Below are 17704 nucleotides of genomic sequence, written 5' to 3' on the forward strand. Positions count from 1 at the left end.
CCGCGGGGGAAAACGTTTTCTCCTGACGATACGTTTTTCCCAGACTCTGAGAGACCATCGCCGCAAGGCGATGGCTGCTCCTATTCTTCTCCAACTGCTAGTTCCACTGGGAAGGCGAGCAAGTATCCAATTCCTCCCCCATTCCCTCTCTCCTTACGGCTACGAGGGAAAGGGGAGAGATCCTACAGAGATTTCTCTGTAGGATCCCACGTTCGGGACTGCGCTACCGGGGGACCTTCGGGTCCTACCTGACGTAAGCCCCGGTCGTTGAGGAGGGATCCTGCCCCATTCTCGATTTCTACGGGAATCGAGAGGACCACCAGCCGATATCGTTTGACGAATTCGGTGGGGGTTTCGCAGACCTGCTTAGAATTCTAAGGAATTTCTAGCGCATTCAGAGTGTTCGAGTTTTTTACGATCTCCAAACACATTGTAGGCCGAGACCACGGTCTAAAGTGAGCGAGACGAGAATCCCCAGATGTTTACATGATAATCGGGAACCTCGCCTATGCTCGAATTCCTGGAATTTCTAGCATTGGGAAGAAGACTGCTGCTGAAAGAAACTATCTTACAGTAGGCGACCAACCTGGAATAGAGAAGATCGGACGGAATATCCAGTTTGGCTTGAACTATCGTCTTAGTATTCTGTTCACCATTGAAGCTTTCCTTCGAGGAAGACTTCTCCTTCACTCTTTGATAGAGATCGAAGGTGGTCGATCTCCAATCCTTATTTTGTTTTAGGATGGAGATCGTTGTTCAGAATCCTACAAATATACTACGTATATTAACCTCGCGACATGATTCTACTAAGCAGTTGAATTGTCCGAGGGGTAGGCGCATATCCTAGTTTATCTACGGATTGCGACTTAGAAGAGAAGTATTTCTAATTGAACTGCAACTCGGGGTGCCTGCAACCTCCCAGGAGTTTTCAGTTTCAATTTTATATACTTATGGTTTTGTCACGACAACACCAATTAAACTTTTATATTTACCGAAATTCGTTTCGCCTAAATATAATTGCTCGAGCATATCTTTTATGCTCTGTAGTTCTAGCCGAACGCATTCCTTCATGGAATAATGGATTACATGGCAACTCAGGATGACGAGTCGGCGAGAGCTCAGGCTCAACTACTGCGTATTGAACTGCCTGACAGCAGCTCAGTATCAGCTGGGCCTCCGAGATGCACGGTCCAGTTTATGTCTCTCTCCCCTGGTTTGATTGACTACCGAACCGTATCTCTGCCCAACAATCATGGACTTAGGTCTCTGATTAATGGGGTATTCTCGCAATAATGAAGGACCATCTACTGCTGTGACGCTAGATTCCATCGCCTTCGACATTGCGAGAATTTTCAATAGAGATATCTCTTGGACTCTTTCATCTTTCTGTTTACCGCACGGTAACAGAAGTCTGTACAAGTCTCCCGCTGCATCGCACTGCGATAACGCGATGATTTTGCAGACATCTGAGTTTGTCTTCAAAATATCTCGTATTCGTAGGTGTACAATTGTTCATTGTTCAACCCGAATTACGAGATGTGTCAGAAGACATCGCCTACTCTCCGACCTGACAGCTCTACTTCCAAATGTTCAGCCCATGAGAAGCAGTTCTTCAGGCGGTTTTTCCCCTGTGTTTTCATTACTGAAGAACGCCCCGCTTTCATTGCAACTACGACTTCTCACCGGACAGCAATGAAATAGCGGTTAGCGTTTTCAGTCATTGGTAAGCACAGGTTATGAACTCTTGAGAATCCTTCTCTCGATTCGTCTGTGAAGACGTAGGTTGCATTCAATATCTACCTTCGTCTTCAAACGGTACATAGTGTTGTTTCTCCTTAGCTGAGATTCAACAACCATGAGATATTTTGCCTTCAGGGACCTCGGTCTCTAGAAGCAATTGACTTTCGCCTGTTGGGCACATGCCTTAAGAGAATCATCACCTCGCTGTCCGGCATTGGTGACAAACAATACATTATTTGTTTGGTCTCTCGGCATAACCCTTTTAAGGCGAAGGTCACGTGACTTACTCGGATGCTTTGACAACTTGCCTCCTACCGAACGCAGTCAGTCGGCAGCTGTCAGAGCGCCCGAGTCAGTTACGAACTACGCTGTTGACTTAGTTCGGTTGTTACACAGCAATCATTACTTCGTTTAATAGCTTGTCACAGTACCCATACCATTGACACCCACCATGGAGTGTCGGTGTCCTATCCACTACCGAGAACTTCGCTGCATGGGGATAGGAGGAATGCAGAGACTTCGTGGCAAACGACAGACCAGTATGGGTACTGGGACATCACCGAAGTAGAGAAGATAATTAGGTCATGCGACTATTTCCTTCTTTTCCTCTGAGGAACTGCCATGACTTCTCCTGCGAAGTCAAGCATCCAGGGGATGGGGATCCGTGACGCTCGATTTCGTACCGAACTTCGTACGAAGACTCAGAACCCTTCGGTCCCTGACGATTGGTTCGAGTCGTTCACAATCCCCTCCCTAATGGACTTCACCGACCTTCGATGCGAAGGAGATGCTGCCTTGTCCGCAAGAACTTCTCCGTGGCGCAGGTACTGAATGGCAGGGGTCTGGTCCAACCAAGACCACATGCCCTTCCTTCTACCTTCGGGATATTGCCCACAGGTCCTTGGATCTTTTTCCTTGGACCCGTGGTGGCTGCTCACACGTTGTGTAGCGAACCCAGACCCTCGCAGGCTGAACAGCATCGAGTCCTGGTGTGACCGTAAGAATGGATGAGTGAATGAGAGTGTGACTGGCTCCTCTTCCCATCTTTTTCTTCCCCTCTACCTGTTGGTTAGACACGGTCGTCACCCTGCTGGATTAGGACAAGATGCAGGTGAGCTACTCAACAGAGCCCCATCCTATCCCTTTCACTAGGATAGGAGCGTATATCCACCACTTCCTCCAACAAGGGGGAGGAAGTGGATGCCAGCTTGAGACAACCCATACTTTATGTTGCCTCTTGCAAACAGGAACAAGTTCTTGCTTGCTGGTACGAAGAGATACGCTTGCCTCTCTCTTAGTACTCGGCCCAGAGGTCTGACAATTGATCCTGCGGTGCACACCCCGATCAATCGGACAGAGGCTTGGATCCCTCCCTCGCTCTTACGACCAGGGAGGCATTCCAGGGATGGACGAACACCAGTCTGTTTCATCAAAAGACTCAGATTCCTCCCCCACCAAGAAGTGAGTCTTCCTATTGTTAAAGGACCGATGGTTTGTATTACGTATCGGAACAAATGACAATTTGTCGAAAATTGCATTTTTCCTAACTATACAAACCTGAGGTCCTTTACATATAGTCCCTCCTCATGCCACCCCTCACTCTGCGTATTTTGCATGGGCCAAAAGCAAAAGTGATGTGTTTACCTCCCAGTCGCGCGGCGCGCGACTGTCGGACAAGCAGTTAACTACCGTTCTCCCCTTGTTCGAAGCTTACGACCGTTCCAGCTGCCGCTAGCTACTTCCTATTGTTAAAGGACCTCAGGTTTGTATAGTTAGGAAAAATGCAATTTTCGACAAATTGTCATTTTGTATGATTCCTCAGTACCAGTGTGGTGAGGTGACGAGATTGTTGTAGAATCTGAGCTCTGCTCATTGTATGGCCATTATGAATTTAGTATTCTGGCGCTTCATTGGATATTTTTCAAACGTTTTCTGTTAATGCAAATTCAGAATGGCATAGTAAATCCTACCTAATATGAAGGCTGACTACACAGTATATAAATGTACTGTACATAATTCTAATAAAATAATTTTGTGAATATTCATTCATAGTTATAATTTTGTCTTTACAAGAGCAGTGATTTAAGCTTGCTTATATACCCACGATAGTAACCCTGATCATGGTTATCGTTCCTGTGGCATTTGAAGGTCTCGTCAACATAGAAGGTTACAAGTCACCTCGCCACAAACTCTATGTCACCCTTGTCCGGTATGTACCGTAACTGTTTGGTGATATTTTTGTGATTTATTTTGTGTATATATGAGGCAGTAAGGTATTTGATGACTTGAGTTACACATTGCAAGACTGATATACATATATATAAATTACACATACCTTGAATAATCAGGTCTTTACCAGTGATTTTTAATTAGATTTCCATAATCACCCCTATTTTTTTACGGTAATAATGGTTGAATAATTTGTTTATTAGTTTTAATCTGGTATTTTGGTCTGTATCATAAAAATATAAATTGTTTACTGTTGTTTAGTAATTGTTTTCTCCATACCATGTCGATTTCATTACATAGGGGTAATTTTTACCCTCGTTTTAGTGTGAGAGTGGTATTCAAAATTTGAGTATGATTGATCTGTTGATATATTTGCTTTCTTTATGTGATTATGACTTTCTTTGCAGAACGATTATACTAGAGTTAACAATACTGGGTGTTCTTATTGGCTTTTGGTATACACTAGAACAAAATCCTGACAATAAATCATCAGAGGCAGCAAAAGAAGTTTCAACAAAGAAGCTTGATGAACCTCAGGTATGTTTGTTGTTTTTTTTTTTTTTCTTTTAACTGGTGGTATAATTTGTAGGCTTGCATTGGATTATGTTGTGATACTGTCTGATGACAGAGGTTCTTTGTTTCTTTCTACTTCCAATGGAACAGTTTACAGGTAGTATTGCTATGGCATTAGTTCTCTAATGTTTAAAAAGGACTGCAGTGCTACTGTAACCAGTGGATTGCAAAATTAATGGAAGTGACACTTAGTATTTTTATAGCTGGCACCATATATGATAGATTCACTGCAATACAAAGCCCTTGTTTATTTATTTATACAATAATTTTGCAAGTGCCTTCAATTTAGGAGCAGTCAAGGTACTGACCAACTTGTTGAGATGATAAAGAATGACCACTTATGATAGCACAAGTAAAGACACTGGAATATTGTCAACCCAAGATTTAAATACATGTATTGATAAAATGTATGCTTTAACGCCATCACATTTTTTTAGTGTACGAATTTTTCAGATAATGAAATTGCTGATTTTCTTGTATAAAATATGCTTTTCTTACCATAATCTTTAATATTTTTGCTGTTATCTTGTTACAGGGTACATCTATTAAAGAATTGATGCATAATCAATTTTAGAAAAAAATAATTTATTTTCATCGAGTCTTCAAGAGCTGGCAGTTTTATATGTGGGTGGATTGGAATTTATGGGACCTATCGCACCTCATTGTGGCAGTATTTTTCACTACACACCAGAATTAGTACACATGGATATACGTAGCTTTAATAATTCCAGTACTGTCTATTCAGATATTTTGTTATCCACTTAACTAAATAATTGTAGTGTTATTGTAGAACATGTTTCATGCTGCATTTATTGGAAAATACCCTCTTGAAATCAGGACTCTGTTCATCTTGTGTAGAACTTCGGAAACCACAGTTACACTGAAGACTGACAGTTGCAGCAGCATCATTAACTGTTTCATTGGTCAATCTTATTGGGCTATTGATTAGCTTTTCTTTTTACAGGAAGACGACTGTTGGGAAACATCTTTGGGAGAAGAAATATACCGCCTTTTGATCATGGACTTTCTCATTGGTCTTTTGATGAATCTGGCAGTTGTCATCTTTTCTATTGCTACAAAGAATAAGTCATTGTAAGTTTTGATGAGAGATTTTTTGTTATCAAGTTACCCCATTTTAGAAGTGTAGCATGTGAGAGGTTGAGAGAACTAATTCCACTTGCTAACCATTAGAAGATCTTGTAAAATTGGTGATTATGATGAGGTTCTGAATAATTATATAGCTCCCATTAACCCTTAAACGCCGATTGGACGTATTTAACGTCGACGAAAATTGTCTGTTGGGTGCCGAATTGACGTACGAAACGTCAACACAAAAAAGTTATTTTTTAAATTCGCGGAAAAATAGTATATGCCTACTTGGCAAAAACTTTTGAATCACGCATCTTGAGGGATGCTGGGAGTTCACGGATCTGGCTGTTGTTTTGTTTAAAATCATTACCCAGCCGCGCAAGCGCAAATTTCTTTCTTCTCGCACTAAAAAGCATCAGCGACACACCTCAGAAATTATTTTGTCACTTTGACATAATTTTTGCACCATTTTATATTAGCCGTTACATAGAGTTTTATATATGAAAATGTGCGCAATTTCATGTAGAATACAACAAAAAAATAACCCATGGTTGTAGCTTTTATCAGTTTTGAAAAATGTTCATATAAATAATGATAAGTGCTCAACCTTCGGTCAACTTTGACTACCGAAATGGTCAAAATATGCAATTTTAAGCTAAAACTCTTATATTCTAATAATATCAATGATTTACCTTCATTTTACAACAAATTGGAAGTCTCTAGCACAATATTTTGATTTATGGTGAATTTCTGGAAAAAACTTTTTCCTTACGTCCGCGCTGTAACTCTTCCGAAAAAATCATAAATTTTTTTGTCCGATTGCCATAATGTTTGCACCGTTTTATATTAGCCATTACATAAAGTTTTATATATGGAAATGTGTGCAATTTCATGTAGAATACAACGAAAAACAACCCATGGTTTGTAGCTTTATCAGTTGAAATATTTTTCAATATAAATAACGATAAGGCCAAAATTTCAACCTTCTGTCAAGTTAAGTATATCTTAGTTTTAACCAGACCACTGACCTGATTAACAGCTCTCCCTCGGGCTGGCCCGAAGGATTAGATATTTTTACGTAGCTAGGAACCAATTGGTTACCTAGCAACGGGACCTACAGCTTATTGGTGGGATCCGAACCACATTGTATCGAGGAATGAATTTCTATCACGCAGAAATAAACTTCCTCTGGTTCCACGTTGGCCGAGCCGAGGATCGAACTTCGGACCACCGGATCGGTAGTCGAGAGCGAAATCCACTCAGCCAACGAGGGATTCGGTCAACTTTGACTCGACAGAAATGGTTGAAAACCACAATTGTAAGCTAAAACTCTTACATTCTAGTAATGCTCAATTTGTTCATGAACTTACCTGTCGATATATATATAGCTGTATTTTTTTCCGAATCCGACAGAAATTTAAACACTTACGACACACGCAGTGGGAGTCAGGTGGTTAGTACCCATTCCCGCCGCTGGGAGGCGGTATCAGGAATCATTCCCATTTTCTATTCATAATTTTTTCTGTCGCCGGTGCTGAAAACACATGTTTTCAGTAACCTCCGTCTTAGGATTTTGGAAACTTCATTGCCGCTAAGTATCCTAATTGTCTTTTGATTTATTCACTTGGATTTGTGGCTAGGTATACGCTATCTTAAATTGATTTGAATTTGATTCATTTTTGCATAAAATATCTGAATCTAGTTAGGCTAGTTTCAGACGGGGTTGTCTGCAAAGATAGGGGGTGGCTACCGAAAGCTTCGGTAGATTCGCACTTGGTATGTACGAGGGGTATGGGTCTTGCTTCTTTGTTGAGATTTGTCATGTAAGGAGTGTGAGACTTTGTCTATTCCGTAAGGAAGACGTATGATTCGTATGTACGCAATTAATCAGTAAACATGTCTAATTCCGTAAGGAAGACGTATGATTCGTATGTACGCAATTAATCAGTAACAAAAGTCAGGGTATGAACCTGCTAACCTTCCTGTAGACTTTATTTTGCATAACCCTGTAGTATGGCCTACGGGCTATGTATATGTCTACGAGAGGTGCTCGCTCTCCTTCATTGCTGTGAAGTGCTACTTCTGTAATTGTTACTCCTAACCCTGCAGTGTTGCCTTCGGGCCCTAAGCAGTGTCTGTAGAGAAATTGCCCTTTCTCTGATACTCCTTCGATTCGTAACTTAGAATCGAAAGTGCTTGCTTTAGAGAGTAAAAGTGAAGTGCAGAAGTGCAGTGATACCCCTTGTGTAGTGGAGGGTGCGTCAGATCGGCCTCGTTTCGCCTCTAGGCCGGGACCTCTGCTTGACTCCCAGAACGAGGGAGAGAGCATGTCGAAAGCCGAAGGAGGGTTACGAGGAACCCCCACCGATCTGGCGTGCCTTCGGCAGTTTCTGATGAAAATCCCCAGACTGCCTAAGTGCGTGCACGTGCACGAATCCTGAAGGATTGCTTCTCGTCCTCCGAAGCGTCCTCCCGCGCAGGGGTTGGAGCTTTCGGATGGACTCGCGCCCTCTAAATAGAAGCTTTATAGAAGAGGACGCTTCACGTCCTCTCTCTCTCTCTCTCTCTCTCTCGTTATGCGTTTCAGTGAGAAGTAAGAAGGCGAACGTCGCCTGAACTCGTGTCCGTCTTTCCACCGAGAAATACGTAAAAGAAGTCATAGTAGCAGTAAGCTTTTGAGAGCGGACGCCCAAGCCAGGGGCGCGCGGGTGCACGCCAAGCGCGCGCGGGTGCACGCCAAGCGCGCGCGGGTGCACGTCGCCGGCGCGCGCCAGTGGACGCCGAGCGTGCGCTCCAGTGTACGCCGGCGCGCAATGGACGCCGAGCGCGCTCCAGTGGACGCCGAGCGTGCACCAGCGCACGCCAGGTGTGTCGCCTGGCTGAACGTTTCTGTTGAACTCTTCAAGCTCTTGTTTCAGATTTGGGCTTCCTCTACCTTCGATGATACCTTCTACCTCACCTGCAAAGAATGTGAAGTAGGCAGTGCTTCGGAGTAAGCTTAAAGTGAACAGACAACTTCTTCTTCGAAACCCAGCAAGACATCGGGTTTTGTGAGTTCAAGAGGTCTCTGTCAATTAATATTAGCTTTTTCGCATAGGTGGATGGAGTTAAGGAAAGCTCAAGGGAAGTTCTCGTTTGCTCTACCGCAGCTTTGCCATTCTGCCAATAAATTTAAGTTGCCACTACCGCAGTCAAGACTTTGCGATAAGGCAGTTACGGGTTATAAAGGCTCGATGTCCTGCACGTCAGGTGACTCTCGGCAACGTTCAGTAGGATTCTTGCAAAGGCACTCATCAAAAGTACGCTCTTCAGGAAAGCGCAAGACAGGACTGCCTTTGCCATACTGCCAATAAATTTTAAGCTTTAGCAGGACATTAGTTGTGATAGGGAGAGGAAGCTGGTTGGAGAGTTTCTTCCTCTTCCCAGGATAATTTTGTTCCAGCTTTTTAGCCCATCTGAAAGGGCTTTTCAGATGATAGATTTTGTTGTAGTTCCTAGTGGCGGGACTATACGCTGCGAATTGAACATCTCGTTCTAGACCTGACGTAAGCCCAGTCTCTTAACAGGATTCTTGCCCCTTCCTCGTTTGAGACAGGAATCGGAAAATAAAATGCTCGACTTCCTGGATTACGTTTTTGTCAATTCAGTGACTTTCCCCCATTGACAATATACTATCGTTTTGTCAAGTAAGTGGGTATCCCCTCATTGACAAAATATCTCTTTGTCCCGTAAATATGGGGTTAGTTCTCATTGACAAACATCTCATTAACTTGATGTTGCGTAAGCGAATAAGCTCTTATTGACAAGATTCGGAAGAGCTCTCATTCGTCATTCGCAGACTCGTACAAGAAAATAGACTTGTAGAACTACGTCAATGAACGCTTATGTCCAATAACATAGAAGCTTGAGCTGACTGCTTCGATTCTCCTAAGTTTTGTTCATGAAACGTTGCCTGTTCAGATATGTAATGTAGCTGTATTTCCGAATTCACTATATATATGTCTGTCAGGTAAGTATGAACAAACTTTAATTGTGATTTTAATTTCATATTTTGCCTTGCGTTATTTTATTTCTGGTTGGTTTCAAGTCATATACGCTTGCTGTAGTTACCTCTTCGGATGGCAACCGAGAGGTCTATGGTCCATTTTAAGGACATTTTTTAATCGTTACTCCCTGCATCCTTCCAGGAGTTTCCGCCGATTTATCTTTTACCGTTGTATGGTAAGGTGTTCTGACGACAACACGCATCTGTATATTTAGCGTTTTCTGTTTCGCTTAAATATACCAGCTTGAGAGTCTCTTTATGCTAAAAATAACGGACCTTTTTTCTTCATAGAATAGGTAGCTGGCAAACCCAGGCATAAAGTTAAGAGACGACGATGACGGACGATCGTAAGCTGGCTGCTGCTCCACTGTCCTCTGACTCCTCTCCTCCTCCAGTTCCAAACGAGCCAGTACCAACTCGTTCGCTGTCATGCGCTGTAGGTTAAGTCTCTCTCTCCTGCGGGATTGACTGACTAACCGTACTTCTGTGCTGGCAGTTACGTCTCTCTCTCTCCTCTGCGGGATTTGACTGACGAACTGTATCTCTGCCCTACAATCACGGACTTTAGCCTAAGATTGGGGGATTTGGGGATTTCTTACATGAATGAATAAACATTGCATTCGTTTGGCCTTAAGTATGTTCTAACAGAGATATCTTACTCCTTTCGGTGCTCGTTACCGCACGGTATAGGACTAGACTACGAGTCTACCACAAACATTGCACTATTATATGCTCTCTTGCTTAGGCAAAGCGCAGCCTTATTAGGGAAGTAAACATACTGTGATGATGGGGAATGGATGAGCTTGCTGGGGACCATTTCCTTCCTAAAGAAGTTTGTTTCCCTGAATAGACTGCAAATTCAGACCTCTACAGTTTTTTTCCTACCGGGGAAACTGAAATTTTATTAAAGATCTAGGAATGATTCTGAACATCTCTCGGTGCGTTAAGTATCTCTTGAGGTGATAGAAATAATGTGCCGGACATCTGGAGAGGGTTTTTCAGATGTCCTGGATCATAATCTGAAAGAAGTGGAAGCAATTCAGTCGTCCCTCCAGTCCTCGAAATGACAATTTGTCCGAAAATTGCATTTTTCCTAACTATACAAACCAAACCTGAGGTCCTTTAACAATAGGAAGTAGCTAGCGGCAGCTGGAACGGTCCGTAAGCTTCGAACAAGGGGAGAACGGTAGTTTAACTGCTTGTCCGATCGTCGCGCGCCGCGCGCGGGCTGGGAGGTAAACAAATCACTTTTGCTTTTGCCCATGCAAAATAACGCAGATGTGTGGGGTGGCATGAGGAGGGACTGTATGTTAAAGGACCTCAGGTTTGTATAGTTAGGAAAAATGCAATTTTCGAACATTGTCATTTGTTTCCGATACGTAATACAAACCCGCCCTCGGTCCTTTAACAATAGGAAGACTCACTTCTTGGTGGGAGGAATCTGAGTCTTTTTGATGAACAGACTGGTGTTTCGTCCATCCCTGGAATGCCTCCCTGGTCCGTAAGAGCGAGGGAGGGATCCAAGTCTCTGTCCGATTGATCGGGGTGTGCACCGCAGGATCAATGGTCAGACCTCTGGGCCGAGTACTAAGAGAGGGAGGCAAGCGTATCTCTTCGTACCAGCAAGCAAGAACTTGTTTCCTGTTTGCAAGAGGCAACATAAAGAAGTAATGGGTTGTCCTCAAGCTGGCATCCACTTCCTCCCCCTTGTTGGAGGAAGTGGTGGTATATACGCTCCTATCCCTAGTGAAAGGGTGGGGATAGGTATTGGGCTCTGTTGAGTAGCTCACCTGCATCTTGTCCTTATCCAGCAGGGTGACGACCGTGTCCCTCTAACCGCAGGTAAGGGGAAGAAAAAGATGGGAAGAGGAGCCAGTCACACTCCTCATTCACCATCCATTCTTACGGTCACACTAGGACTCGATGCTGTTCAGGCCTGCGAGGGTCTGGGTTTTTCGCTACACAACGTGTTGAGCAGCCACCACGGGTCCCAAGGAGAAGATCCAAGGACCTGTGGGCAATATCCCGCCCCAAGGTAGAAGGAAGGCATTTGGTCCTGGTTGGACCAGACCCCTCCCCTGCCTTCAGTACCTGCGCCAAGGAGAAGTTCTTGTGGACAAGGCAGCATCTCCTTCGCATCGAAGGCGGTGAAGTCCATTAGGGAGGGGTGGGATTGTGAACGACTCGAACCAATCGTCAGGACCGAAGGGTTCTGAGTCTTCGCTAACGAAGTTCGGTACGAAATCGAGCGTCACTGGATCCCCATCCCCTGGGTGCCTGACTTCGCAGGAGAAGTCATGCAGTTCCTCAGAGGAAAAGAGGGAAATAGTCGCATGACCTATCCCTCTTCTCTACTTCGGTGATGTCCAGTACCCATACTGGTCTGTCCGTTAGCAACGAAGTCTCTCGCATCCTCCAATCCTCATCCCCCCATGCAGCGAAGTTCTCGGTAGTGGATAGGACACCGACACTCCATGGTGGGTGTCAATGGTATGGGTACTGTGACAGCTATTAAAACGAAGTAATGTTGCTGTGTAACACCGAACTAAGTCAACAGCGTAATTCGTAACTGACTCGGGCGCTCTGACAGCTGCCGACTGACTGCGTTCGGTAGGAGGCAAGTTGTCAAAGCATCCGAGTAAGTCACGTGACCTTCGCTTTTAAAGGGTTATGCCGAGAGACCAAACAAATAATGTATTTGTTTGTCACCATGCCGGACGCGAGGTGATGATTCTCTTAAGGCAGTACCCAACAGGCGAAAGTCATTGCCTTCTAGAGACCGAGGTCCCTGAAGGTAAAACATCTCATGTTTGTTGAATCTCAGCTAAGGAGAAACAACACTATGTACCGTTGAAGACGAAGGTAGTATATTGAATGCAACCTACGTCTTCACATATGAATCGAGAAGGAATCTCAAGATTCATAACCTGTGCTTACAAATGACTGAAAACGCTACCCGCTATTTCATTGCTGTCCGGTGAGAAGTCGTAGTTGCAATGAAAGCGGGCGTTCTTCGGTAATGAAAACACAGGTGAAAGCCGCCTGAAGAACTGCTTCTCATGGGCTGAACATTTGGGGAGGTAGAGCTGTCAGGTCGGAGAGTAGGCGATGTCTTCTGACACATCTTGTAATTCGGGTTGAACAATGAACAATTGTACACCTACGAATACGAGATATTTTGAAGACAAACTCAGATGTCTGCAAAATCATTCGCATTATCGCAGTGCGATGCAGCGGGAGACTTGTACAGACTTCTGTTACCGTGCGGTAAACAGAAAGATGAAAGAGTCCAAGAGATATCTCTGTTGAAAATTCTCGCAATGTCGAAGGCGATGGAATCCAGCGTCACCGCAGTAGATGGTCCTTCATTATTGCGAGAATCCCCGTTAATCGAGACCTAAGTCCATGATTGTTAGGCGAGATACGGTTGTTCGGTAGTCATCAAGCAGGGGAGAGAGAGACATACATGACCGTGAATCTCGGAGGCCCAGCTGATACTGAGCTGCTATGAGGCAGTTCAATACGCAGTGGTTTGAGCCTGCTGACTCGTCATCCTGAGTTGCCAGGTAATCCATTATTCCCACGAAGGAATGCGTTCGGCTAGAACTACCGAGCATAAAAGATATGCTCGGGCAATTATATTTAGGCGAAACGAATTTCGGTAAATATAAAAGTTGAAATGGTGTTGTCGTGACAAAACCATAGTATATAAAATTGAAACTGAAAACTCCTGGGAGGTTGCAGGCAACCCCGAGTTGCAGTTCAATTAGATACTTCTCGTCTAAGTCGCAATCCGTAGAATAACTAGGATATGCGCCTACCCCTCGGACAAGTCAACTGCTTAGCAGAATCAGGTCGCGAGGTTAATATACGTAGTATATTTGTAGGATTCTGAACAACGATCTCCATCCTAAATTCTTTCCTTCAAGAAAACAAAATAAGGATTGGAGATCGACCACCTTCGTTCTCTATCAAAGAGAGTGAAGGAGAATCTTCCTCGAAGGAAAGCTTCAATGGTGAACAGTAATACTAAGACGATAGTTTCAAGCCAAACTGGATATTCCCGTCCGATCTCCTCTATTCCAGGTTGGTCGCCTACTGTGAGATAGTTTCTTTCAGCAGCAGTCTTCTTCACAATGCTAGAAATTCCAGGAATTCGAGCATAGGCGAGGTTCCCGATTATCGTGTACATATCGGGAATTCTCGTCTCGCTCACTTTGGACCGTGGTCTCGCGTAAGTGTTTGAAGATCGTAAAAAACTCGAACACTCTGAATGCGCTCGAAATTCCGTAGAATTCTAAGCAGTCTGCGAAACCCCCCACCGATTCGTCAAACGATATCGGCTGGTGGTCCTCTCGATTCCCGTAGAAATCGAGAATGGAGCAGGATTCCTCCTCACGACCGGGGCTTACGTCAGGTAGGACCCGAAGGTCCCCCCGGTAGCGCAGTCCCGAACGTGGGATCCTACAAAGAAATCTCTGTAGGATCCTTCCCCTTTCCCTCGTAGCCGTAAGGAGAGGGAGGGAATTGGGGAAGGAATTGGATACTCGCTCGCCTTCCCAGTGGAACTAGCAGTTGGAGAAGAGTTAGGAGCAGCCATCGCCTTGCGGCGATGGCCTCTCAGAGTCTGGGAAAACGTATCGTCAGGAGAAAACGTTTTCCCGCGGAGGGTTACGAACTCTCACTGTAGGTAGGGTCTGCCGCCACTGTGAACGTCGTCTGGGTGGGGTGGGGCTGATCGACTGACAGGAGAGAGCCGATACCGTCCTCCGACTCATTCCATCCTCGTCGCGAGGTCGAAACCTCTCAGGAGGACCGAAGGAGTATTTAAATACGGTGTCCGAAGACACGTAGAAAACGCCGCTGTCGCAGTAGAGGAGGTGGAAGTAGCTTGTGATCGACCGGCCAGAACTGAGAGAGCCTTCTTGTCCGGAGACGAGACACTGGTTCGAGACAGAATCGGCAAGCTCCGATCGCGGCAGACCCACCGTCGGTTTGGGTTCCTTCTTCTCGGTCCCCAAAACGACTCGAGCAGAGACGTGGGCTCTGCTGGTGGGAGCGGCAATCCTTCCGCAGGGTCATTATGCTGACGAATCAGCTTAATGACTTCTGCAAATTCCTCTGTATCTCGGGAGTAACCGCGTCTTGCGGAGTAGGACCGTCCAGTCCCTCCAACAAGAACAGATCCCTAGATACTCCTCCTTCAGAAGGAGGAAGAGCGGCAGACCCCTGACGGTCGCCTCCAGCTAATTGCGCGTATGTCCTGGTTGTCCTAGAACCGTGCCTGTCCATACGGCGTCATAGCGGGGTCGCGAGCGGCGCACCTCTCGCGATCACTCATAGGTACCTCGCTCCTCCGGCGTAGCCCGAGGAGGTTGAAGGTACAGGAGAGGCAGACCTGACGCTCCCCCCACCCCCTAGCTCGCTGGCAGGACCAGCGTGCTTGGAGGGCTGCTGCTGATCGTCAACCCGCGGTGGCGATCGAGCAGCATGCCTAGCCTTGCCGCTCGCCTGAGGCGCGAGGTTTGGCTGAGAACGTCGACGCTGATCTCTAGCGTCAGGCGAGCTGTTCTGGTTACCGTCTCCGCCCGGTCCCCGATGGGAGCGGCGTCAGGTGACCTGCTAGGCTCGCTGTCACGGTGAGACCGGCGAGCGTCCTCGGTCGGCGCTCGAGCCGCTGGTACCAGCCGTGGCTGGTACCGACGGCCGCGGGGACCCCTTCCTCGCCTCAACCCGTTATGGAGAGGCAGACCTGACGCTCCCCCCTCGCTCGCTGGCAGGACCAGCGTGCGTGGAGGGCTGCTGCTGATCGTCAACCCGCGGTGACGGTCGAGCAGCAGGCCTAGCCTTACCGCTCGCCTGGGGCGATTGGCTCGGCTGAGAACGTCGAGACCGATCTCTAGCGTCAGGCGAGCTGCCGCTGGTCACCGTCTCCGCCCGGTCCCATCGGGAGCGGCGGACGGGTGACCTGCTAGGCTCTGTGTCGCGTCGAGACCGGCCAGCGTCCTCTCGGCGCGTCGAGTCGCTGGTACCGGCGGCCGCGGGGACTCCTTCCTCGCCTCAACCCGTGGCTGATCAGCGACCGTCACGTTAGCCCGAGCAGCCAGTTGATCGCTGCGAGAGCGTCCACTGGCCTGGCGAGAGTCGTGTGCACGACTCTCGCCAGTCTTCTGCTCCGCGCCGCTGTCTTGACGGCGAGCGAGCTCGGGCGTCAAAACTTTGGCTGGACGGTCTTCTTGGAAGAGCGTCCACTCGGTGCTTCTCGCGAACGAGAAGCGGCCGAGACGGAACCTGGTTTAGCGGCAGACCCGCTAGCACCAGGTGAGGACGCACCAGCCGAGGCTGGTGCCCTCTGGTCCCCGTCGACTTCTTCTTTGCAGGAGAAGCACGGGCCCCCGCCCCCCGTTCCCGAAGGAACAGGAGGACCAGCAGAAGAGCTCCCCAGCTCGCCTGAGCGAGCCTGGCCCTTAGAAGATCCCGAAGGAGTCTTCTTAGGGGGGAAGGAGGCAACCTTCTTCTTCTTCGGCTGTTTGGCCTTAGAAGTTCGAAGGGGAAGGAGAGGCAGCGGACGCGAAGACGACGACGACACCTTCTTCCTCTCCTCTTCTTCTTCGCCAGGCTCCGCAGGACAGACGTCAGGTCTTCCATCCAGGAGGGAGCCGGGGCAGTTGTCGAAGCAACAGGGCCCGACTGCACCTGTCCGGAAAGACCTGAGACTGTGACAGCATCACCAACAGCAGGAACAACAGGAACAGGTCCAGGAACAGCAGGAACATCTGAAAGTGAATGAGCAGCAGGCACCTGATCTGAAAGGGAATGAGCGGCTGGGACCGCAACAGGTACGGCAGGCACGGCAGGTACCACAGGAGAGACAGGCGTCCTGTCGGCAGCTACCGTCATCCTCGGCACTGGCTGGCAGGTCCAGGGGGTACTCTTTGGGCAGCGGCAGTCCGGGGTCGGCAATACCAAGAACCCAGGTGGCGGTGGCACCGTTCCTGATTGGCAACGGCAGGAATTGGTTCTGGATTGCAGCCGTGGGTGTTACCGACATGACATGTGGTGTGTACACCAGGTGCGGTGGACATCTCATATGCTGGTGTCGAGATTGTGGTTGTTGTAGTGGTTACCGTATCATGAGTGACCACTGCCGACCCCGCCAACCGCTGAATCAACCCCTGCAGTGCCAGCGACTCCCACACCTGTCCCAGGTCGTCCTCGCTGATGGCAAACCTGCGGAAGCAACAGTCGGGTTAATTAGAGGGGTTTCCTCGCGCCTGGGGGGAGAGAACCCCACCCAGAGCGGACGGAAGACCCCGAGTACAACTGGACGTCCGTTACCAAAGGAGTCACTGGACTTCCGATGACTTCTTGTGTCCTCGTACAGCACCCACTGCGCCTCTGACGAATGCATACACGTTACACAGGGCTCGTTGCGGGAGCACTCTCGCCCCCGACAACGAGTACAAACCTCGTGAGGATCTACATCTACATCCAAGGTCGTCTCCCACGGATGTAGCACCTGCGGTAACATAGATAGATTAGTAAGAGGGGTTCCCTCACGCACGGGGGGAAGACATGCCCCACCCCGAACGCAAGGAAGACCCCAAATACAAAATACAATGAAGAAGCTGAGCGGGGGGCAGGAAGGAAGACGAAGAATCGGCTACCAACTTCCTGTCAGACCTTCGCTTCCCCCACCCCCGCACAGCAGTGAAAAGTAATATGAAAATGAAACAGAATACTGCCCTTGCGATTCACTTCATAGAACTTAAAGGAGAAAAGATCAATTCCCGGGTAAGAACGGAAACTTGAATCCAATCATATGATGCTATCATAAAATTATATATGAAAACATGAAACATAATACTGGCACTTTGCGATTTCATTTCACATAAAAAATCGTAAGGATCCAATTCCCGATCCGGGTAAGAACGAAAATTGATCCAGATTAAATTCATGCAATCATAAATGAAAATGAAAGATATGCATTGCGAATCCACTTTCATTGCATTCTATTATACAAAATTA

The 17704-nt window shown here is 46.9% G+C and overlaps 1 protein-coding gene across 1 annotated transcript in view; it reads left to right on the forward strand.

Annotated features, from left to right (window-relative positions):
* The window catches only part of LOC135202640 (uncharacterized), a 101491-nt gene that overhangs the window by 60090 nt on the left and 23697 nt on the right, over positions 1-17704 (forward strand). The window contains 3 exon segments of the mRNA XM_064232135.1: positions 3828-3949; positions 4377-4506; positions 5507-5634. Of these exon segments, the coding sequence (XP_064088205.1) occupies positions 3828-3949; positions 4377-4506; positions 5507-5634 (380 nt within the window).

This window comes from Macrobrachium nipponense, chromosome 33, assembly GCF_015104395.2.
Source record: "Macrobrachium nipponense isolate FS-2020 chromosome 33, ASM1510439v2, whole genome shotgun sequence".
In the NCBI taxonomy this organism is placed as follows: Eukaryota; Metazoa; Arthropoda; class Malacostraca; order Decapoda; family Palaemonidae; genus Macrobrachium; species Macrobrachium nipponense.